This window comes from Haliotis asinina, chromosome 11, assembly GCF_037392515.1.
Source record: "Haliotis asinina isolate JCU_RB_2024 chromosome 11, JCU_Hal_asi_v2, whole genome shotgun sequence".
In the NCBI taxonomy this organism is placed as follows: domain Eukaryota; kingdom Metazoa; phylum Mollusca; class Gastropoda; order Lepetellida; family Haliotidae; genus Haliotis; species Haliotis asinina.
The window spans coordinates 45817798-45843923 of NC_090290.1; the positions used below are offsets into that span (position 1 = coordinate 45817798).

Below are 26126 nucleotides of genomic sequence, written 5' to 3' on the forward strand. Positions count from 1 at the left end.
CCAACTGAGATGGGAGATTCACTGAATATACATAATTTGGCTAGTAACAGATAAATTCGTTTAAACCCAGAAGGCGCCTCAGTGAGATGGGAGGTTAAGACCCTGAGCCAGGTGAGAAAATAGCGGGGTTTAGGGAACATAAGACACACTTCGTAAGGAGGAACAATGATTCACCCTCATGTGACACTGAATGCATAGCAGTTGCTCATATTTACAGGCACCTTGCACCGATTTCCTATCTGTATAGAATTTACGCAGTACCCGTCTGAACACCACCCGGGTTTTGCCCCATGTATTGCCTTAAATCTTAAATATAAATCAGACTTTTTTTAAATGCAGAAGAGTTATTAGACTGTAACAAAAAACACTGCAACAAAAGAAATATGCACCGGTAGCGTCATGATCAGTCGAACTGTTACAAGAGACAAGCAGTAATATGATACGATTGTATCTGCCAGTACGAGCTGACACGCACCAGGTGGCCTCTGCTAAGTAACAATGTGTCTTACAGTGGATGCAGCAATATAATTCACCAGTTCCTAACCTTGCATTAAAAACAGAAAAGAAAGTCGACTTAGTCACGGAGTGTCAGTATACTCAGGGCAACTGTGTCACATGAAGGGTCCAGATGATTTTAAGTGAATCGTCTCTAACATCTTCGGCAAAAGATGTGGTAGAAACCATGCATATATTTGTTGTAAATGTTTCATTTTATTTTATTACGTAAACATGAATTACCAGTTTTACCAGAAACTAAATATTTGTTGGAAGTAAAGATCAATATATTCTGATATATGTTTTTGTTATTGAAAAAAGAACGATAAACACAATTATAAACAAACCTTTACTTTTTAACATTTCAGAACAGCAAAACTGGAAAATCTGAGGTCTAGTTCCAACAAGTTTAAGAAAACTAGGATAACTAAATAATTGACCAATCATGCGTCTGTTTTATTACTCGGAATCATATAAACTTTCTATAAATGCACACATAAATTTTAAAAACACAATACAACGTACATAAACTGCTTACGTTTATTGCGACGAGAACAAGAGCACAGTACCCTGTCACGAGTACGATCACAGCAGAACTTGGGAATGTGCGAGATCAGTAACTGCGGCAAGACCACAGGCTGAATACATATAAGTCTATATGATCATGATTTGGATGAGTGAAAAATTCTGCCAACACTACAAATTATGTACAAATAATAGTATACTGTATAATACACGAAAGTGACAGATTATAGAAAGACATTAAATATGAAATATGTATTTTGGTCTATGGAAATATAATATGCCACCGCATTAGCAGAGGGAATGGTAAGTAAAGGTTCCCAGTGACGCGGTCCTGGCTAGAGTTAGAGTCTCCTAGCTGGCATCGTCCCTCTGCTGGTCCAACTTCAAAACGAGTTAGGGCGACGATGATGGAGGTGGCGTACATTTGCCAGCATTGGCGCGAACGTGCACGTTACTTACGACTGTATACTGAAAAAACTTGGTCTATGGAAATGACATCAAGTGTCATTTAAATGACGTTGTGAAATAGTTTCACCCATGTTCTAACATGACATTTTTTAAGAACATTTTGAAAGCTTTTCAGAAACATGTTCGGTATTTTTGAGAGATTAAGCCGTTATTTCAATGATTTGGCACATGTCTCCACAATGTTTATAAAACGTGATGACAATATATCATTACACATGTTCTTGCACAATATTTCTGCACTGTTGTAACATCAGTCCAATGATATGTTGTGAAATAGTTTCGCACCTGTTATAGCATGCTATTTTTGGATCCGTTTCCAAAACATTTTCAGTATTTTTCAGAGATGTACATATTGATTGTATGACATGGCACGGGTTTCATCGTCAGGCTGTTAATATTATGAAAATTTTCATCAAGCCATAATCCCGCATGATTTCAAAGTGTATTATAAATTAACAAGTCGGAGAGAATGACATATTTACAAAATGATCCCATGAAAATTCACTTGCCAGTGGGGATTTTTACTAGCCTTGGGCTGCTTGGTCAGTAGCTGTTTTGCACATTATTCTTATGATATGACATGCATGTGTCCACAATGGTTTTTTTAAACGCGGAGACCATATTTCATTAAACATGTTCGTGCACAACATTTCTGCAACGTTTCCAAAGCTTTTCAACGGCATGTTATGGAATAGTTTCAACCATGTTATAGCATGATGTTTTTGAATAACAGTTGGAAACATTTCAACGTTATGACTTGTTGTGAAACATTTAAATAACATTCCCAAAACATTTTGTGAAAAATGGTTTTGAAAAACCTTTTTGAAACCTTATGAACATGTTTCGAGAATGTTTCGTGTTAAATGGGATGAATGTGAAACTGTACCGTCACTAAATGCCTGAGCACTGCCACTGTGGTACAAAGAACAAATTTCACATGCGTGCTATTGACATAATATGTATTTGTATAAAGCACGTGACAAGTTGTAAAACTGTTTTGATTTTACAGTAAGAAATATCAGTTGTATGAACTTAATTTCCGAGCTACGTTTATCTCTGTGAGAATAAAAATTGTAAGCTGTGTTTTTTTTTCAAGAAAGGCAAGATTGATGGATGTCAATTTATCGTGACTAACACGACGTTTCTGAGCGTATGCATCCGTTCCGAAACGTCGGGTTATTCGCAATATTAACCTTGAGATCAATAAATCTTTCTGTTCTTATGTATTCCACTTCTAAATATCCATAAAAGATTTCACGTTTGTTCTTATCGACATACATAAATTGTTCATACCTGGGGATGTTGCATAGTCACCTTCATTCCAAGGAATATTTGATTGTGGCTATGCTACCTTGCCCATGACAGGACAGCCTTACACATGTTGCGAACACCCGGTGTCATCCCTGATTTTCAGTGATTCATTTACGAAATCTTTGACAGTCATCTTTTAGCAGAGGTTTCTTAAAATCAAGTCCTGTGCTTTTTAAACTCTAAGTGGTTCGTTGCTTTTACTTGAGATCCTTTTTTTATTAAGGGAAGATTTTTTCGCTCTTATTTTAAAACTGTTTTAAGAATAAATAACGTATTATTGCGGACAGGGATTTTTCGCTTTTATATCCAGTTTGCTTTTCGAAAGGAAAGCTTTGACAACCATTTTCCCCTTGACACCAAACGGAAATTGTTTCTGAGGACTACCAAGAATGGGTATTTTTTTGCACAGATTAACTCACTATCTAGTAGAGACATATTCGTCTCTACTAGATGGTGAGTTGAACAAATATACGATATACAATGATCTGTGTGGAGTGCAATATTGCAGTGGTAAGGCGTCCACCCATCACGCTGAAAGCCCTGATGAGAATACCGTAGGAGGCACTTAGGTTCGGGTCCCGAGGTGTGCGCATTTGCGTATATACGTGACCAAGATACTTAAATTAGATCTTCATTGATTTAGTTCACCCAGTTGGTAAAATGGGTACTCGTGCGGATGTGCTGGCAATGCGAGTGCTTAATACATCGTATAGCTGCATGATCCCCAAAGAGTTAAAAAAACATAGGAAAGTACGATGGTGTCCTATGACCGGGGATAGTAATGTACGTAGCGCCGTGAACGGACAATGTGGCAGGTTATGAGCGACATATATGCGAAACCATTTATTTAGTAATATTATTATCTTCCGGAATAGAACAGACCAGTTGCCAAGAGTATTTTGGTTTGATGTTGTAAATTATAGCAAATGATATGAAACTACTTATTGGAGAAATGATAATTTTTTGCGAAGGTAAACAGTGGTTTAAGGAAGGTTATTGTTTTCCACCTGATAAGGAATACTCTGTTATCAGATTGGTAATATCATATATTACTGATCATCTGTTTCAATATTAAATGCAGACCTGACTAACACTGTTTCCGTATTAATTATGTTCGTTCCGGAGGATGGTATATCATATAATAGAGCGGTTCATTTGTGAACTGTAATGTAATGTATGAAGTTTACAATTAGAGCCCCCCTCCCCCCAACTCATTACTAATGTAATGTAGTGTAATGTAAGCTAATGCATGTAACCCAATAAATATAAAAGGTAAATGGTTCAAGATGCCACCTTGCAGTACACCTACAAGTGAGTGAGTGAATATGGTTTTACACCACTTTCAGCATTGTTCCAGCAATATCACGGCGGAGGACACCAGAACTGGACTTCACACATTGACACATCTAACAAGACCTACTCAACCCATAATTTCTTCAGTCATCAGGAGACAATGACATTGATTCACATTATCGTGTATTGTGTGACAGTGTATTTACCAGATTATCAATAAGAATGTATGTCCTGCGTCCTTCATACCATCACGTACTTGAAGTGTGAATGGGAGGTCACTCGCGGAGTCACAGGGAGGTCATCTACCTCAATGGACATTTTTTTAATACCATGAAAGAAAAATTCTAATCCCAATATAATAACAGCAGCATTTCTTGTAACAAATGATGGATGTGCGCACATAGCTGTGGATATACTGCTTTTGTTCTGTGATGTGATTGGACATATCTGATGTCAAATGACGAGGTGAGAAGTAAACAAAAACATATTATTCCTTATTTGGGGTGTGACAGGGCAGCTATAAAACCCCACGCCTGTCTATCACAGATGCATTGTCTTCTGACTCGCTTTTTTTGCACCATGTTTTCGTCGTTGTTCACCCTTGTCCTGGCGGTGTACATGCCGTTGACATCAGCTCAAGGTAAGTTAAATTTGGTATTATAACACATGATGGTGGTCATTCACACGCGATTTTTTCAAGGTGTATTTTTTTCCAATAGCCGTACTGAACCATATATACATATATATTTATCATCCAAAACTGTTTTCCACAAGAGATATTGCTAGTGTTGGGTCAGATCCCCCAAGAGATATCGTTTTGACAGTAGTCTTTGTACAATGGCCTGACAATGCTATTTCGTCATGAAATGTTATGTCATTGGAAGTGTAATGGTAATACAATGTTCAGAGATGCATATTTTGCGGATATTTTTATGATAAATATAATCTATTTTCATGCCTACTGTTATCCATTATGTCAACCCTCGTTAATAAAGGTAACAAAATTGACTTTATGAACACGTGTTCAAGTAATTGGTATCAGCATACACTTGGGAGAGTTTCTCTATTATATTATTCAGTAATCTATGGTTTTAACGACCTGCCAATTTGTATTCGTGATATCTGTAGTTTAAGGCCTTTCGACTGTCAAACATCTTGGATCGGATCATAAAATTGTCATTGAATGACAATATCTATGCAACAAAATGAGAATTAGTACCATGTACAATGTGTATTCATTTCACTACTGCGCTGTAAGTTGCATGAACGTACATGGAATACACAACTGTTTCATCAAACATACGATTTTTAATTCTAGCATGATTATTTTTCTGGATTTTTGAAAGAAATACATGGTATCATTACATATTCTTCTTTATGTTTGATGGTCAACTGCGAATGTATGTCATACAGGTAATCAACTGAATTGTCATGATTTATATAGGAGAAACGTTTTGACAGTTTCGATATGAGGGTGATATTGAATTGGATAGGTGTGATTAATACTGTAATTGTTTTGGTTGACAGCTCTGTGCGACACTGCTGGCTGCCTTAATGGTGTCTGCGTCCTGCCGCCGGTTACAGTAGTCCCCACGTGCAACTGTACTGCAGGTTTCCAGACGACTCTAACCGAGCCGAATGTATGCTCCAGTAAGTTACCTTTTACACATGACCTTGCCACTTGGTAATCAGTGGGACATAACAAAACATTCCTTTTAAACAATGACGATGTGCGTATCGACATGAGTGAGTTTGGTTTTAGGCCGCTTTTAGCAATTTTGTAGCAATATCAGGGGACATCTGAAATGGGCTTCACATATTGTATCCGTGCTTGGAATCGAACCCGAGTCTCCGGCGAGATGAGCGGGCACTTTCGTCATTAGTCTACCCCACCGCCCGTCATGGAAATTGTTATCACGAGATATGTACGTGTATGCCGTTATAACAAGGCATAATCTTCGAATCGTATTATCCTTTGTGTATGGGCTTGGTGCATTCCCGATTCCCGGGTACAATATCTGAGGCCCATTCCTGGTGTTCCTCGTCGGGCTACTGGAATATTGCTGACGGCGGCGTAAAACTGAATTTTCTCACTCTTTTTGAGTATTTCGAAACGATGTGTTAAATAGCTATCGGCTTGTACATGCAAATCACTGGTTATTTGAAAGACCAGACAGACACCTGGCCAAATGTGATCAATTTCTATAGTTGTCAAACAATATTCCTAATTTCTCTGTATAATTAGAATGCATATTTTGACCCAAAGCTCGCAGCTAATTCTTTATGTCAGACAACTGCCATGTATTTGACAGTCTTTTCTTTTGCTGAGCATACAAGAGGACATGTTTTATATTGCTATTGCATGTGAAAATGCAATTCATTCACTGCATCCCTAAAACAATAAAGTGTTGGGAGTTGTTTAAAATCCCATAATGTATGATTGTGCGTTACAACCGATCAATCGTCGAATATAAATGGTTAGCGTCATTTACCAAATTTCCCTGTTATTATTTTGCTAATGCACAAAAATGTTATGGATTTGTAGGCAAATTGCACTAAATGCATTTGGAAATTTCACATCTTATGTTAGGAACATAAATGGTCCTGAGTCTTTAAGCTAAATTCGACCATGACTTGGATCGAGCTTCATGACTTGTAGTGCTTAGAGTGTAAACAGAAGGACAAGCACAAAACCAAACTTGTGAAACATATTGTTAGTGCAAACAAGTGATCCAAAATTGATTGTGTTCAGTTATGAGAAAACACGATCGATTGATTGCTTGGTCGTTTATTTACCAGTCTTCGATTATTCCAATTAATCGGATCACCACTGAAATATGTACTTTGATCCAAAAAAGATCGTCTCACGTATGGGCCAAATTGTTCGCTGCACGTGGACGAGATTTTTTTAAAAAAACAACAAAAAATGAAAAAGAGAGTTTGTGTAGTAATATTTTAAACATGTTTCCATTCACCTACTACCTCAAAAACATGAATTCCCAAAGAAACTAAACAACTTCATGCTTCATTTTGTTCAATCCATGGTCAGAAATGTCCAAATGTCGCGAATTCAGTTGTGCCGTGTTCTATTTTTTTAAACAAATACACTGTGTGTTTTTTCCAGATATTGACGAGTGTTCAGAAAATAATTACCTCTGTGGGGTGAGTTATGAGCCCTATCTCCGCACCTATGTCCCCAGTGGAAGATGTGTCGACAATGCCGGGTCCTACAGCTGTCAGTGCAACCCCAACTTATCCCTGTCATCCTTTGACAACAGGACCTGTTTCCGTAAGTTTTGTCATGTGCTCCTACTACCCGACGTCAGTATGTAAGTGAAAAATATTACCATGATGTACACACCAGTAAATTAATTTCGGATATATACTGAAGGAAACAAATAACGAATACATCCTAACGAGGTACCCAATTCACAGCTGGGTGGACAGGGACACTTAGCCACAGTACTTTGTCAAAGTTCACTGCACGTTGCTGTACCCGCAACTAGGCGTATGCATATATTCATGTGGTCACCATCTGGTCATATACCAACGGATTCGTGGGTTCGTTTAAGTGCATATGGCTGTGCAGTGTAAACTAGGGGTTGTGACAACGCGGAAAGAGTCTGCGCACAAAGCTGACTCCAAGGTTTTCACACCCGGTCACAGGTGGATTCGACCCCGTCGCGTTAAGCTCGCTAGCTCATTAGCATTGCGCTTTAGCCAGCTCGCCCACCATGACACCAAAAACAAATTAGATATTAGTGATAGCATCACTCAGTATTTGGGCACAGAAATTTTAAGACTGTGACATAGCATTAAGCATATTCCACACAAAGCACAGATGTATTCAAATTTCACCTTTGTTTTTTTTTTCAGCTCTGCCTATTCAACAACAACAGCAGCAACAACAACAACAGTTTCAACTGCTTATTAACCAGCTCCTGTTATCTGGCTTGTTGGACTTATAACAACTGTCTTGCACTGTAAATATTTCTATAGTTTTGTGTCAACTAAAGTTTTAATAAAACAGTTCTGTTGATATTGTGGTATGTTTTCTTTGTTATCACATCCAGTCGTTCCAGCAGATGACGCGCTGATGTTCCTAACCATGACAACAGAATTATTTGATCTTTATGTTCATTTGAAATTCACACAACCTAAAATACCACCTATTGGTGTTTGTCTCTCTCTCTCTCTCTCTCTCTCTATTTATATAAACATATATACAGAATATATAGAATACACACACACATATATATGTATATGTATATATATACACACACACACACACACACACACACACACAGAGAGAGAGAGAGAGAGAGAGAGAGAGAGAATATATATAGAGAGAGAATTCCCGGATAGGGGAGACCGACAATCACCAGGTAATAATCTGGTAACACGATGGAGTCATCGCTTGATTGTCAGGACCTACAACTGAGTCAGTCAATTTACTGGAATGTATATAAAGTGCAAATGTTCGTATAAGAGGTGTTATTTAATAATTGTTGTCATTGATTGTGGTTTATGTCTCTTAAGCTAGCTACCAATGAAGATCATTTAGAACTGATCTTCAGTAACCCATGCTTGTAAGAGGCGACGGACGGGGTCGAATAATCAGGCTCGCTGACGTGGTTGATACATGACATCATATCCCAACTGCGTAGATCGATGCTCATGCTGTTGATCACTGGACTGTCGGGTCCAGAATCGCTTATGTACAGACCGGTGCAATATTGCCGAGTGCAGCGTTAAACTAAACTCACTCACTCATTTAAATAACACGGTGACCCGTGTCTGGATTACGAACTGTTTTGTCATGTTTCTTATTTTTAAATCGACCTAACCCGCAACCTGCTTCAGGAACATGCTAAATAAATATAACTAAACCAGTCCTTGTCATGGTTCACTGTATCAGGCTCGAACACGGCATTGTAAATGCTTAATGAAAGGACAAATCTTGCAAAAAACTTCAATTCGTCCTAGTATCTTATGAACATTATGAGGGAAAACCATACACAGTACACACACAGGGAAATAAAACGTTATCACTATATTATCCGCTTGTAAATGCGCAGAAAAGTACAGAACAGTCATTCCAGTTGAGTTCAGGAGTCAGGCCGTACCGTCCACTTGAACATTCTTGCACGGACACTATTGTTCGAGTCCTATACAACGCATGTACTACGGCAGCCAACGGATGGTGACCAACGAATATCCTTTTTATAGAAAAATGGCGATGCATCAGCTCACGTGGAAAATACATGCATGATGGACCATGCTGTAATAAGGCCCAGTCACACAAGAGTGAAATGAGTGATGCCTGTTTCTGGTGTCCACCATCTCAGCAATATCAGACTTTATAACTTGGTATTACAGAACGTCGGTGGTTAAGCCAGAGGTAGGATATAACCATCCCTACCTCTTGAGAAAAGCTCCAAATCGATATTCTTCCTGAAAATCCATTAACAAAGTCAGTTGTACGTAAAGACGACTGCAGATCTAGAACAATAGACATTGAAAAAGGTTTCGCAAATCCATGATCCCCCATGTAGCCATCCATACTGATCTCATCATTATGCTTATGATTATATTGATCAGTCGGATGTACCGTGACTTTGTTTATGTAAGAGCTATGGTGGAAGGGAAGCTTTACGTCCAGTATGAGTATCCTGTATTAAGGAAATATGACGTTCCTGTAAACCGTTCTTTTCCGTGGAAAATCAATAGAATTCGTTGTTGATAATCAAGTGTTGGTCTTCTTAACTAACATCTGCTCAAGTTGTAAAGTTAGTATGTTGTTGAAGGGTGTCACATAGAGGGGGCTATAGAGATGTTGGTTGTCATTCATCGTCTATCTGTCGATTGGCCCTAAAAAAACGCTAATTACCGCTAGCGTTCAGGCCGACCACTAGTGACAACTACTATGAATGATACAAAACAGCTGCATGGTTAGACACAGTGTGGCATTCATCTCGTCATTTAGCCTACAGATAGGTCCGAAAGGGCCGACAACCGGGCGACCTGTCAGACGTCCGTTGTCAACCCATAGTGGCACGGCCAGCTTGGTATAAAAACGCGACGACATCGAGACGTCATGGTGAAGGGTTCACTAATGTGACGGAGGGATAGTGTATATACCAAATATCTTGGGGCGGAATACAGTTTGGCGGAGTTTCATTGATGGTGTGGGGTTGCTTCTGACATGAATGTAAAATTTACCTTATGATATTTGAATATTAACTAGACAACGGTATACTGTACGCAGGGTAATTGTGCAATATTTTGACGAGTCTTCTGAACACAAGGTCATTCTCATCATATCTGTGTATGTTCCGTTAGTGATTTCATACATCGGTAGGTTCGGGCAGCTATATCGTAGCCTGTCATAAGTCCATATTTCAGTCCCATAGAGTATGTGTGTGTTACTCATGAATAGCAGAACAAGAGGAAGTCATCCTCCTGTACATGATGCTGAAGTAATGAAACATGCACTGTGTTCAAGGCAACGCCCGACACAGTCATCGAGGAAGAGGGTTAGGGAAGTTATTGCAGATGGTGGAGGTTACGCCAGATATTGATTCTGTGCTCAGTTAGCACTATTTTATTACTATTATTATTACTTTTGTCTTGACGATTGTATGCCAGAGTCTTGAACATGACTGTGCCTGTTACCGTCACACGACCATGGTTATCGGTACCAAAGAACGAGTACATTTTTGTTGCTTCTTTGAATAAACAGTTTTCCTTTATTTATACACTTACATTTGCCATTTGATTATTCTACGAGGGTTAATTTACCCAGATAGTAATTTAAATTAAGATTTGTATGAGTTCCTTTTCTGTGGTCTATGGTGACATATTGATAATATGAAAAATACTTAGTGTTGCGATATTTTTTTACATCCATGTATAAGTAGAGAGAATACCAAACGGCGTCGCGTGTAATGTCATGTTTATGAAACGAGTTAATGGTTTGGTATCTATCGCTCGAAAGCTATTTTGCCAATTCTGGGTAAGTACTAAATATAATAGTAAACGTTGTTCAGTGTAATATCGTTTAATATCGTCAATTAGGACGAACATATTAGGGTTCATATTTTTCATATGGTCATTTTCATTTCAAAAATGCAGTTGAGTTAAATTTCAGCGGTTTCAAATTGTCAAACTCAGTTTCAGGTTTGAGTAAAAACCAAACTTTGTTTCGAGAAATCGGGGCCGTATCTTTTAGGATTTGTTGAACATTTGAGACTAAAGAGTGAAATACCAGTTGGATTGTTTAGAACATTGCATAGTCCAAGATGTTTTATGATGCGCCTAATGGTACTGAACCACGGATACTGGTTAGAAGTGACTTGAGAGCCTAATGTGATGTATAAAGTACTTGGAATAATTTACTTCTTTTGGAGGATTCAACTTATGTCAAAAAGCTACCATGCGCGTGTATATATCTTAATATATACGTATTGTCTACCACGTTCGCCATATAACATAAAATATGACACAGAGTTTCTAAAATCTGCATCAAGTTTGCGAAATTTTCGTGAATTCATTCAGTTGAGTAAATAGTTTCAAAACACAAAACCTCTTGGGTCATATGTTAGGATAGGAACAACCAAGGTATCAGACAATGCTAATACAGTATCGGGCCTTCTTTGCTGTTAGTGCATAATCACACAATATATTATTCCGCTTTTAAATCGTCTATTTCTATGCATGTTAATCCCGAGATATGTATAGATATCAACTCTGTAAACGTTTCATAAAGAGGATGTTACTTTTGAGTATTTAGCTGGTCCTCTTGCAAATATGATGTTTCTAGTTTTACTGCTATTCATATTCAGTCTTCGAAGTTGAGTAGTCACAGAAAATATTACGTCACTTTAGTAAGCCTTCTGGTGTAACATAAAAAATATCAAATATCTGTGGTACAAGGAATTGTATCCACATTATTACATCGGCGTTATCTAGGCACTTGGTATCGACGCTTACCTCTACACAACCTTTTGATAGCAAATATGATTCTCAACTATTTAGGAATATTGAGGACAGTAGCAGAGGTAATAACTGCTGACACACGGGTTCTCAACAGAACCAACAAGTTTCGATACGTTGCGATCTTTACTCTATCTTACTTTACACATTACGCTCTGGGTGAAGTGTCAACGTGCGTTCAATTAAGTTACTTTGGTCGAGAGCCCATTTACCTCACTGGAGGTTTTTGTAGTACACTTGAAGAAAAACTTACTGTAGGTGTAGGATTCTCTTCACACATGATGGATATAGCTGTCCATATGCTCCACTTGTTTTGTGGTGTTGTAGACATATCGTATGTCCCATGATGAAGAGAAATAAAACCAATCACATTCTTTTGTTTGGGATAAGATAAAGCAGCTATATAAGCCCATGGTTGTTTAGCAGAGATGCACTGTCCACTGACTCTTGCTGCTTTACATCATGTATTCGTTGTTGTCCCCCCTTACTGTTATCGTGGCGGTGTACATGCCGTCAGCATCTGCTCAAGGTAAGTGTAACATTATTAATATTATGTACAGTGGTTGTCATTTACATTCGAAGTGTGTCCGAAGATTCTCTTCTACATGCTTGTGTACATTAGAGAGTATGTTACCGAGAACTCAATTTTAATGCTACAATAACCTACTATTAGAAGGAACTCAAGGGGTCCTCTAAGTTTTGTTCGTTATACACATTTTCACTGACTGACATCATGATTAGGTCCTATATATACACACTTGTAATTGAAAAATTACATACATTTTCTAATAGATTTGCAGTAGCTACAGTGCAAAGTTTTCATCTATCATACGATACAGACAAGTGTTTTTAATCCGTAAACAATACCTGACCATTTCTTTACAAACATAAACACTCTGCGTATTTACCCTGCTACATAGGAATTGATCCAAATACAAAAACTTGTTAACAAGGAAAGACTCTTTGAAAGATTTGTCAACTGAAATTGCGTTCATTCCGTTTATTCAGTACCAAAGAGGCCCCGGGCCTGTCGTGCATTTACAACATTTATGAATGTTATGGTAGAAGTTAAGCAACCATTAACGTGGGTATTACATAACACAATATAGATACGACAGTCTTTCTATAGTTTAAAACATTGAATATGAATGCTGATACATTTCGCAGAATTAGAGAAGTATGCACACTCAGTAGATAAAATTTGTGATTGTATAACGTAAGATATTTTTCTTATTATTGAATCAAATGGACATATGATTCCATAGGAAGCAAATGATATTCATGAAATGAAATGAAATTTGGAGAACAGTTTACATGTTGATCATACCAAATGCAGCTAAAGTCTGTATTAAAAAGAATCTCCTTCACGTATGTGGCCGAGTTTCGTTTACCATTTTGATCACATACTGACATCATTTCATAGTATTTTCATGGGTATCTGTACGGGGCATATGGATAAGTCTTAACCAGTATTTAAAAACTTTTATTTAAGCATATATGTACAAGGGATAACGCCCGGTTTCTCCATACTGCATTAAAATATGAGTATTTGCTTGATTTCCTACTAGGTATTTTTTACACGGATATACGTGTACCTTTTCAACTGCATTAAGTTTTAAGTCCCCTTACCTCTGACCCATAGAGTAGTATGGAGCTTACTTTGGAGTCAAGGTATAATAAGCTGTGTCTGAAAGTAGTTCTTGCCAATGCCTATTAGTATTTCTTAGCTCGGTTTGACGTCTCCTCAGTAGGTAAGTTCCATGTGAGGCGATCTATAAAATAGACACCTGAATATTTACAGAAAGAGGTCCTTTCTAACATCTCTCCGTTATAAAACTCACTTTCCGCTACTTACCTCCATTTTTTTTTTTAAAAAAAAACCAATCACCTTAGTTTTGTTCATGTATTCACTCAATTTGCATCGTCACAGAAGTAATCAAGTTCACAAAACTTATTTGGCTGCTGGAAAATATTTTAACATCATCTGGAATCTGTAGTAAGAAAAGCCCATTCGTATAGTAATATTCCATACCCGCACTTTTCTTGAATTTGTATGGCTAATTAATTAATAAAGAGAGAAGAGAGGACTCAGAATATATCCTTGACTTACTCTGTATTTATTTTCAACATAACTGGTTAAAACGTAAAACATTGCATTGAGTAATTATGTCTGAACATTATATCAAAATCTCAGGGGTATTTTGTGATTGTAAATTGAGTTAAGAATGTTCTTCGTTTGGTTGACAGGTTTGTGCGATACTTTTGGTTGCCTTAATGGCGTTTGTGTCCTGCCACCGGTTGCACTTATTCCAACCTGCAACTGTACTCCAGGTTTCAAGGTGACGCTACAAAACCCGACAGTATGCGCCAGTAAGTTATATGTCGCACACAACCTCGCCATTTTATTAATAACCAAGCATTAATATACCCGCATTCATTTTGTGATGATAACGACGTGTGTGAATGTCATGACGGTGTGTATTTATTTATCAGCCACAAGGAAATGGAGATGCTGGTTCTTATGTTTTCAGTAACAGCTGATTGGCTGTTTCAGAAATGCTGCTATTTGACTACCTGTCGGAACTATTTTCAGCATTTATTCGTAATGTCGATTCATTTTCTGCCCCAAGTACAATAAAACCACTGTGCTTCACATTTACAACATCAGATGAATGAATATTCATAATATTCTAATGAATACATTTACATGATTTATTATTTAATTGCAAAGTGTCCTTATAGTTATTATCAATGCGTTTGAAACACAAAACATAAACTCATGTGACTTCTTACGTGAGACCCTTGAAGGTCCCGGGGTAGAATAGGCCTTCAGCAACCCATGTGTGCCATAAAAGTCGACTGTGCTTAGCTTGTGCTAAGAGGCGACTAACGGGATCGGGTGGTCAGACCCGCTGACTTGGTTGACACATGTCATCGGTTCCCAGTTGCGCAGATCGATGCTCATGTTGTTGATCACTGGCTTGTCTGGTCCAGACTTGATTATATACAGACCGGCGCCATATAGCAGGAATATTGCTGAGTGCGGCGTAAAACTAAACTCACTCACTTCTTACGTGAACTTTTGTATTCTTTGTAGTACAAAAAAGTGTAAACCAACTCGTCCAATATCTGACATCCTTTCACTTTTCCGAAACATACCTATCGTATGTGACAAGCCAAGGAAACGCCATCATGAATGTTCATACCTTTGTTTCAGATGTTGACGAGTGTTCAGAAAATAATTACCTCTGCGGAGTGAGTTATGAGCCCTATCTCCGCACCTATGTCCCCAGTGGAAGATGTGTCGACAATGCCGGGTCCTACAGCTGTCAGTGCAACCCCAACCTATCCCTGCCATCCTTCGACAACAGGACCTGTTTCCGTAAGTTGTGTCAAGTTCACTTATTAACTGACGTCGATATACATCAATTTAGTCAGTATGATTGCACGCCGCTTTCAGCAATATTCCAGCAAGATCTCAGCGGGGAATTCTAGAAATGGGCTTCACACATGAGCCCATGTGGGAATCGAAACCGGGCCTTCGGCGTGATGAGCGAACACTGTAACCCTATTAATAATTGAAGACCTGTTTACCAAGATATACTGGACAGTAAACATGTACACATTTGATGGTGCATTAATTCATCTAATGTTTGTGCATTCTTTGGCATAAGGTAATGTAAATTAGCGTTGATCATTCGGAGCGGTGTTCCGCATAAACACACAGTTTATGTAAAGCACGCTCAACATGAGGGACAAATATATTTCAATTTGATATTTGATGCTTTCAGCTCTGCCTTTTCAACAACGGCAGCAGCAGCAACAACAACAACAACAACTATTTCTGCGTCTTCTAAACAAGCTCCTGCTATCAGAGTTGTAAAAATAAATCGCTAATAAAGCTTCCAGTCCATTATGAGAGGAGTTTGTTTTATGTTTCCTTGCATCCAAGTGGTTGAAGTGCAGGTCGCCCTATCTGTGCTGGCTAAAATAGATTGAACTTTTTCAATTGAATTGTACAAAACTGAAGGATCTTCTTCCAGTACCGATATCTCAGTAAAACTGTACCTGCAGGTTTTTGAATGAGTGAGTTTAGTTTTACGTCGGAACTGGAATGTTCCTGCTGTATGGCGGCAGTCTGTAAATAATCGAGTCTGGACCAGACAATCCAGTGATCAGCATCACGATCATCTATCAACGCAATTGGAACACGATGCATGTGTCACCCAAGTCAGCGAATGTGACCACCAGATCCCATTAGCTGCCTCTTACGACAAGCATGGCTTACTAAAGATCAATTCTAAGTTGGATGTTCACAGGTCTTATAAGATCCTTGATACAAGTTACTGTTTATTAGCCAAAACATGAGGTAACACGTTCATCATCTTAATTCAGTAGTGTCAGAGACACTTGTAAATTTGGATAAGGCATATTTTGGTTAATGAAACTCCAGCCCATTCAGACCTGAACAAATATGCGCGCAAAATGCACAAATAGTCTTATAGTTCAGAATGTTCAGAATCTTATACCACCACCAATGCAGAATGTATAGGTCAAACAGAATGTATGGATTTCAAACTGTGTTAGATTATATGTATGGTTTTGAATAATGACCACCAACCCCCTACAGGAACAAAGCTGCAACTAAAACCAATACTGATCAAAGGTCACTGTTGATTGGTTGATTGATTGTAAAACGCAGGACTCGTATGCTCCTCGTATATAGCAGCAGTATGTAAATAATCGTATGAACATCGATCTGCACAATTGCGATGACATGTGTCAACAAGTCAACATGTCGGACCGCCAGATCCCGTTAGTCACTTCTTAGGACAAGCATGACTTACTGAAGAACCCATTCTAACCCGTTCGGACATTACAGAGGGAGAAAATACTCTGTCCCAACGCATCCAAAAGTTACAAGGTAAAGTGGGCAGAACACTCCTTCCAGTTGTCAGTGGAAGATTCCGAATAAATAAAAAAACAAATTTAAAAAAAAAAATTAAATTAAATTAAAATTAATTTTAATTAATTAATTAATTAATTTTAAATTAAATTTTTGTAGGGGCTATACTGTGTACTTAAAGATAATGTTTCACCACTGTTTGGGGAATCAACATTATTGATGACTTCACCTACAATTGCACTATACGTCTCGCTTAGTTTTAGTCAATTATCACACCTCATAAAAGATTAAGACATGGTCATGGTGACTATTAAGTAATGCATATTTCCAAAGTTAAAAAAATGCAAAGTGTCGTCAGGAGAAAAATTTAAAAAAGAGAGGTTTAAGACTGTGTTAGACACGGACCCTTTTTAAGAACGTGCACAAATATATAAAGAAAAGAAGTCAGGAATGACAACGTATATTTATTTTTCTATTTCTCTCTTTCTTTATTTATTATATTAGCTTTGAAAAACCATATCCGTAAATCCCTGAGAGTTGGTGTTCTGAATTGCAGTACAGTGCAACCATTGTTTTTCATTAGTATACAGGCTGTGAGTTTCGACCAGTCAATGAATTCTTTAGAACAACACCCCAGCGCTCGTGCTTATATACTCAGTTCAGAGTGAAGCTGACAGTTCACATGTGAAGATAGTGTTATCTAAACCGAAATATTCACAAAAGAAGACCTTATTCCTCCATTCAAGTTCAGCTGTGAGTAATCACAAGCATCAGATTTCATATCCTATACCGAATGTCACAGTCCCTTATCAGTAAATCCAGACGCTGGTCGCATTAATTCACATCTCTGAAGAAAAAAACGCTCAGTCCGGTTCTGATCTACATCCTTTCTGAGAAGATTAAACTCAGTTGTTACTTGGGAAATATGCAGAGCGAAAACCATTGCTTTCCTGTATAATGTACAGCAGGTTCCGATTCATCATGCTTGGAGATTTTAACATTGATTTCAATAGCAAATGAAGTATGAAAATATGTAAGGTTTTCTCGCGTCCATGCACTGTGCCCAGTTAGTTCCTAACGCTACACTTAAGATTTGACATATCCTAGACTGGGTTGCAACGGTGAAGGATACATACTGTGTTTGTGATCTAAGTGGGGCCGACCTTCAAATATCAGACCATTACTTCCTAGTATCATCAACGCATGTCTTGAACTGCCTGAACTGCCAGCAGTTTTCGAATCTGCGCCAGTGACACCCCTCTTGAAGAAATTAAACCTTGACGGCAACAAACTTTGCAATTCCAGGCCTGTGTCCAAACTGTGTCAAAACCCTCAATCTCATCTTGTCAAAACCTGTTCATGTTACTCCGTAAAATATTCGCCAATATTACTATAGTTGAATCTGCCAGGACTTTTGTATTGTCACTTGTTATAAGCAAACGTGATTATTGTAACTGTTTATTGGTCGGAGCATGCTAAACGCAGATAGCCAATCTGTAGAGGGCGCAGAACGTCGCCGACCGCATTGTGACTCTCTCTGGGCAACATGAACATGTTAATCCTACACTGTATCCTTTCCCCTGGCTTCCAGTCGAGTTCCGGATTAATTGTAAACTTTTATGTATTGTTTCCCGCGGTCTCACTGGAACTACACCTTCTTATCTTCTAACTGTGCACGCCTTCAAGATCTTTCCGCTCACAGGATACGAACGTGCATCTTGTTCCCATCGTAGAGACAGTGCAATATAGAAACGGGTCCTTTGTCCATGTAGGATCAGTGGCCTGAAACAACCTCCCACAGTGCCCCAGCGACTGTTGTGACTTTGAAACCTTCAGATCGAATCTAAAGACACACATATTCATGACAGCCATTCAATAGTAGCGACTAAATTCCATTTTATTTTGTGCGCTTTGATCTTGCTTAAGCGTGGCTAAATGCGCGGTGTAAATGTGTTATTATTATTTACACATTAAAATGAAATATGCAGTCTTAGCACAGTCTTAGCTGGTAAAGTTCATCATCAGCTCAGGGGCCTTGCCCCTTCTGCAGGCAGCTCAGACAGCGAATGAGGAAACGATGCATACTCTAACGCACCAAGAGTGGTACGGAGAAGATGTAGACTCCACAACACGGCAGCCTTCTGCACTACGCAGAAGTGGTCCGTTCCCAGTGGACAATCCGGTTACTCTCCTGTTCTGAGCCAAGATATCAGGAAATACCAAACCAAGGACACCGAGACAGATGGGGAGCCCGACGACAGTGTACTTGAGATGCAAGCAGGACATGTACACTTCCAAGGCGAGGCCCGTATTCTTTTCCGAAAGGAACACTTCTGCACGGTTGTCTGGAGTGGCGTGGTTGTTACGAAGGCGATGTATCCGTTAAATATGCCGGTCATTCCATGTGCTGAACATTGTTCTGTCCAAGGAAGACCGTCACGTCCTCGGCATGCAGTGGTCGGGCATGATCATCTTGGAATATGGATCCTCCGCCGGTGCGTTGTAAACATGGCAAAACATGGGGTCTCATAATCTCCCATTGATAGCGATTTCCGGTCAGGTTGCCATTAATGACAGGGAAACGTACCCAAATCATGATCCCCTATTCAGCGTTCCAGTGACACGAAACCGTTGCCTTAACCTCCCAATGACTCACATTTAGCATCAGCATTTAGCATTTAGTCTCTGAGCCACACTGCTTTGAGTTTCACCTTCTTGAAGCCAAGCTAGAGTTCTTCCTCAGTCTATCATGCTCTGTTGACGTCCTGACATTATTGAATTTCAAGTGACAGTTGCCATGGCACAACTGGATGTTTAGGGAAAATAAGCATGCACAGCTCTAATCCCACGAACAACATGTGCAATTGCTGTTGATGATTAAATCTCGCCGTTTTTGTGAAGCACTCAATGTTTCAATTTGTTATTTATTTTAAAGCAGTACCACATGATGACTGTTGACACCACAGGTATCTGCATATCGCATGATCCTTAGCTTCTTTTGAGTAGCATATGAATAAATTCACTGGCTTTATCAAAGAGGTCAAGATCAGGTTTGCTGGTTGGAATATTCTTCTGAGTTTGTATATGGGGATATTCCAAAAACGTTTAAAAGCATCATTTTACATGACGCCCAAAGGTTGTACGATAGATGGACATCGGATTCAAAGCCGCAGGCATGGCGAAGACGATCGTCGAAGCAAAGAGCGATGGCATTTTGGCGAATAAGAGTGGGAAATGACTGGTCCTGGGAAGCAATAAGAAAGCCCTCAGTTTCACTTTTATGACCAGCCGCCTTTATGCAGGCGAAGGAGTCGGTGGGATTGCTATTCTGTTCCACGCACTGCATGTACACACGATGTAATGGCTTCTAAGAACGTTTCTACAGGCAGACTTACTGAATGACTTCACCTGGTTTACTCATATCACTGTAGCGTCCAGAAGCGTCTTCTCATTGCCATCAACCAAATCAACCTCAAATTTCTTATTCTGTCCAATGACCTTTAGTATTGTGCCCTCAACTCTCTGTGTGATGATGAGTAGTTAAGACAATTTCATTTGTTTATTAATGTTAAGAAGACATGCATAATCACGTTCCTTATTGTAACACTTCCTTCTTAAGTTACATATTGGTGTCTGAGTTACTATATATATGGTTATAAGCAGGGTTGTCATCCACATGTACGACGATATGAGTAGGCATGGAGAATAATTGTGATTAAAAGTATATATGGATATAACAGGTGTCATTAATAAAGGGTCAATGACATATTGCACATGTAAAGACACCTTTCTCTGAAACTGAACTAAGAGTGCCATTAGAGTGTTTAATGTGTTGACAAACAAAAATAAATATTATAGTTCGGACAGCCCTTTGCAACTATCAGTTGTATATACCATTCCCCAAACAATAAATAACAAACATGAAATATTCGGTCACTCAATATCTTGTATATCCACCTCGTGCGCCCAAGACACAAGTGCACCTTGCTCTCATGCGCATTATCAAGTTCATTAAGAAAGTTCTACTAGAACTCTGCTATGTACCCATTTCTATATTCAACTGGTGTGAACTACACCTGAATTTAGGTATAGTAATACGGAATGTCGTGATAGCTATGCAATGGAGATATGGCTAAATACCAAAGAGAGGTTTAAATTGAGAATATGAAAGGGCTTTAGGGCCAGTAGACAGCGCGAAATGCCATTCCTGTAAATATATGTTTCGGGCTCTAGCTGTGAACTAAGAAATGAAAAAGTTTACATAGGGTATGGATTGATTTTCCCATACGTACTCAAAACCCAATGTATACAATAAGTTTTTTTCAGTTTTGATGTCCAGTTAATTGTACCATTTGAATCAGTATGTAACAGTAGTAAATTGTAACATTTCTTAGGAAAACGTGTAGAAGGCATGTTTAAAGGTCACATGCAACCAAAAAATCAAACATAATTAAAACACAATTATCACTTATGCATATACATTGCTGTTTGTAAAAAAACAAAAGCGTACAATCGCGATTCAAAAGTGCAATATTTTGTACTTGGGCTTACTTCCCTCGATATGAAGCCCTCGGGAGATTGAACCCAGTCATAGCGGGTGTTTGTGCACTCAAGTGTAACGACGGCTACCGATTGGCTGGTTCATTTGCTGATACGCTGAGGGCTCACTGGATGTGCACAGAAGGATGATCTGTTTGATGGGCATTTTAGACGTATGGCGAGTCACAAGAAAGTAAGATTCTTTATGGGTAACAACTTGATGCGTCGTTTTAGTATGGATTCATACACCGTTGTCAAACAAAAGCATATGCACTAGAAGAAGTTGTTATCAATAAAGAATGCATCAGAGATGTTGGGTTTTGTAAATACATGTTCTTTGAATTTGCGTTCGATCCAATCAAACATCATCTCAGTAGAGATGGTGAACTACTGCATGGCTGGAAACTGTCATTCGTCCAGGTACAAAGCAGGACTTGAAACTGACACCAGTTTGCAACAGTTTCCGTCAGATCCAGTTATTCGAGAAAATGGGATGTAGTTTGTCTGCAACTCACAGACATGAAAACATGTCATGTGTACAAGTATCACACCTGCCTAATTGCATAATGTGGCAGAGACAGGACTCGGGTGCACGAGTCATAAATCAATTTATTTTGTTTATGGCGTATAGCCTGATAGGTGTTAAATTCAAATTGCATGTGGTCAATGATTGAAACTGTGTATTGCATACTGTCTTTAGTAGACAGGCATGCAGACATACAGGTGTCAAGAAACCAGACATTTACCTTTCTCTGTGATCTAGGCTGCTTACCACAATCAACAAGTTTCTTTTTATGTAACTAGTAGTCTAAGATTATTTACTTGTTTGTGTACACAACCAAGATTAGATTTCTGCTCACGACCTCATACTCAGGGCAAAGCTAGGCGAACCTATTCACTGCGCATAAGATATGGGCACAGAGCAGCATAGCTGTTGAAACAATTTTTTCCCCCAGCGCTGGGGTAAATTTAGGGAATCGACTGAACTCCGATTTCGCGGGCTTTTTTTCATCACGTTTTTGTTCAACTTTATAGGTTGAATGGGCATTTTTGATGATTTGTTTCGGTAAGAGCATACCGAAAAGTATCAGAATCTGCGAAGTTGTGTTTTACGTTGCATGTGGCCTTTAACAGTTTGTACCAATACATAATACAACGTTTGTATGCAAAGATATACATGGGATATGTCCCGCGGCCGATTTTGCCACGTACAGCGTGACTGGGAGTACACAGTTTAACACCGAGATAACATTTACAGGCTAGGGTATGATCTGTTTCAATAGTTGAATTACTGTCACAGTCTAGATGCCAAACTTTTGCACCATAAAGCAAAATAGGCTTTACTTTAATGTCAAAACCTCTGAAGAACACATCACATTCAATATGTTCAAACTTTGATGAACTTTTTAAAATGCCAAACAAAGTCTTTTAGGGTTGTAAGATAGAGCTTTCAAAGTGCTTGTGCCATGACAATGTTTGTGAAAAGACTATTCCTAGATGTTTATATGATGAAACACAGTCAATTAGCTTACCTCCTAAATACCATTTTTCTTGCTTAGTAATGGTCCCACCATTTCTAAACACAACAATTTTGGATTTATCTAAGTTGACATGTAGCAATGCTGTTCAAGGACATTAATGCGTTTTTGTAGCCCATGAATGGTGTCAGAGAATAGAAAAACATAATCCGTCGTTAATAACTGATATGTACAAAAACTAAATACAATGAGGATAGTAATTCCCCTATAATTTGAAACTGAATGTCGATCTCCCTTTTTATGAATAGGGGCAATAGACAGGCTACTGAGCAGGAAACACACCGTTCTCAAAAATCATGTTGAATAAAACTGTTAAATACGGAACAAGAATGTCAGAAGAATATTTGATTAAAGAATTCAGCGATTAACGTATCATCATCAGCAGATTTAGTGCACTTGAGAGTATTTTATTGCTTTGGTAACTTCATCTGCTGTTATGCGAAAATCCAGAATTGTTGTAACATTACTATCCGTAGGCTGATAATCACCCATGTAACTTGTATTTAAATCTTGCAAACCCGCCGCGTCCCTGTACATATTACTGAAATACTCATACCACTCTTGCAAAGATACATTAGGATGGAGTACCACCGATCCTGAAAATCATTTCAAATATGTTCCAAAAAGATTTACTATGAAACAATTGAATTACTTCGCCTCGTACAGTTGGCAGCTTTACACATCAAATTTACAAATGAGTCAACAGCTTCAGTAATATTTTCAGTCACAACATCACGAAAATTATCAAAATCGTTTATACTATCATTGGACAGTAACCGTTCTCTAAATATTTTGACTTTGGTTTCATCCCAAACAAACCGGTGTTCGGCCAGCGGAGAGACGTGAACCAATCACATAGTCAATTAAGGTCAATTCGATCTATTACTCAACACCACCAACGGTGGTACATGAGAATACAAGTTCATATAAATATATGAATCAATATATATATGACAAGATGGCAGATAAAAAGCAAAAAAGAGCAAAAAGTTAAGGTATCTTTCTTTGTCGACTTAAATATTACATTAATGTACACAGCAAGCTATTTAAGATTGCGCGTTTTTTAGAGGAGGCCAGTTTGACAACTTTCCACAGGGATACAGAATTCATGTACGAAGGTAAATATTCTTGTCTAGACGGTAATAAAACATCACACTTGAACAGATAATGAAATTCATCTCCCACTGAATGAGAATTACATGAAGAGCACCGATGATATTCTCTAGGAACATTTACCTAACGACCAATTTCTACAGGGAGGTGATGATTACTCGTTCTGAATCTTAAAATCGGGAAATAGATATGTCTTGGCAGAAAGAGATATCTCTCACATAGTCAATTACACGTTTGCCCGTATGGCTTGAAAATGTAAGTCTCCAACACTAGCGCCCTGGCCGCAACGACCACTTAGTATAGATACATTTAGAGAAGCGCGCCAATTAAGTAACTTTCTTCCAGCATGGTTAATCATTTTGTCGCAAGAATATTTTTTTAGTATTTATTGTATGAAAGTATGTATCCACGCCGTCATCTCCCAAGATGTCTGCAATGGTGTGATATCAATATCATCTGATTCTTCGCTGGTTCTAGCATTATCGTCTCCACTTATAATGACAATGGGGTCACATAGGTCACACATAATATTTAACAGGCTCCAAAGAAAAATGATAAACCACATGTAAAGTGTTTGGACTTATACAACGGAGAACATATACGACAGCGAGTATAACTTCCCTGTCGAGGCTGAACACAGTCTTGTCGAGTACAACAACAACAACATTGTCAATTATTTTCACAGATTTCACATAGTCAGCAAAGCATTTCTTAATTAAGAGCACTATACCACCAGAGAGTCTTTCTGTGCATGATGTTATCACTGCATCAACACAAGGGGTCTAGCGTTATCGTCTTCAGAAAGAGGGGTCGACCATAGACGCCGTTCATGGTTAGCAGCAATGGTACTACTATAGGATCGAGAATATCGCCCAATAAACAGATGCGTGCGATAATACCGGTTAAACGGTATATTTGCAGTTTGCAACTTCTCAAAACCATATACTGCGAAACAGTTTTCGCGAACCGATTCACCCGGCATGACCGGCAATTTCAAACTATAGAGCCCGAAAGAAATCGAATCTGTTACGTGACGCAGTGTTAATGATGTGTCTAGTATTATTTCGGACTGAGACCTGGTCGACGTGCACATTCCACTAATTGAATGAAATCTCGGCCACAGTTTACCAACCACACTCTCACTGATATTGAAAGGGAGAGCAACCCCACGCTGAGTTTGACCAGATTTCATAAGGACTCTGACCACTTTCAGAAAGTGTAAAGAAGGTCTCATTTTAAGCTTCAGTTTTAAAACAGGTACCTGAACAGTGAACGACAATGAAAGAGCATCAATGCATATATTGTCCTCCACGTTCCAAAGCTAAAGCGACGTACAGATTATAGACACTAAGTGACAGTTGGATTTTCATATTGACAATTTCAATAAACAATTTGTAACAGAATATATCGGATGTTAACGAATACTATAATGGCATTTCAACGGCCTGATGCGTTTTCCATTTCTGTTTAAAAAAAAGTTTATAAAAGATACTCTGTGCATTTTAAACAAAAACGGATATTTTACAATTTTTTAGAAAAAGTGTTACCTTCTTGATCCTTCATTCATGACGCCGAGACGAACTCAGGACCAACAACTTCCGATGCGTTAAGATCTTCCCACTGTTGTAGTCAATAACATCACACTCCTGGTAAAATGCGAATGTGAGGTCAGTCATAAAATCACTTCTGTCGGGAGGGGATTACCCGCCTGGCCGTTTTTTTTGTAATACCTTACTGCTGGCGTAAGCGGTTTTTTTGTACCCATTAAGAATGTGTAGACGTAGCTGTTAATATACTGCTATTGTTCTGTTATGGACATATCTGACGTTTCATGACGAGAAGAAATAAAAGCATTTTTTTTTGTTTGGAATGAGACAGGGCAGCTATATAAGCCCATGTCTGTCTAGCATAGATGCACTGTTCTCTGCTCGCTGCTTTACATC

At 38.6% G+C, this 26126-nt stretch overlaps 2 protein-coding genes across 2 annotated transcripts; both read left to right on the plus strand.

Annotated features, from left to right (window-relative positions):
- The first annotated feature begins 4671 nt into the window (after nt 1-4671).
- LOC137255469 (fibrillin-2-like) lies at nt 4672-8060 on the plus strand. The gene is made up of 4 exons (XM_067792905.1): nt 4672-4732; nt 5620-5742; nt 7217-7381; nt 7969-8060. Exons 1-4 carry the CDS (start codon nt 4672-4674, stop codon nt 8058-8060), a joined length of 441 nt encoding a protein of 146 aa, XP_067649006.1.
- A 4489-nt stretch (nt 8061-12549) lies between these two features.
- On the plus strand, nt 12550-15970 carry LOC137256561 (multiple epidermal growth factor-like domains protein 6). The gene is made up of 4 exons (XM_067794419.1): nt 12550-12616; nt 14335-14457; nt 15305-15469; nt 15879-15970. The coding sequence occupies exons 1-4, from the start codon at nt 12550-12552 to the stop codon at nt 15968-15970; spliced, it is 447 nt and encodes a 148-aa protein (XP_067650520.1).
- The last annotated feature ends 10156 nt before the right edge of the window (nt 15971-26126 follow it).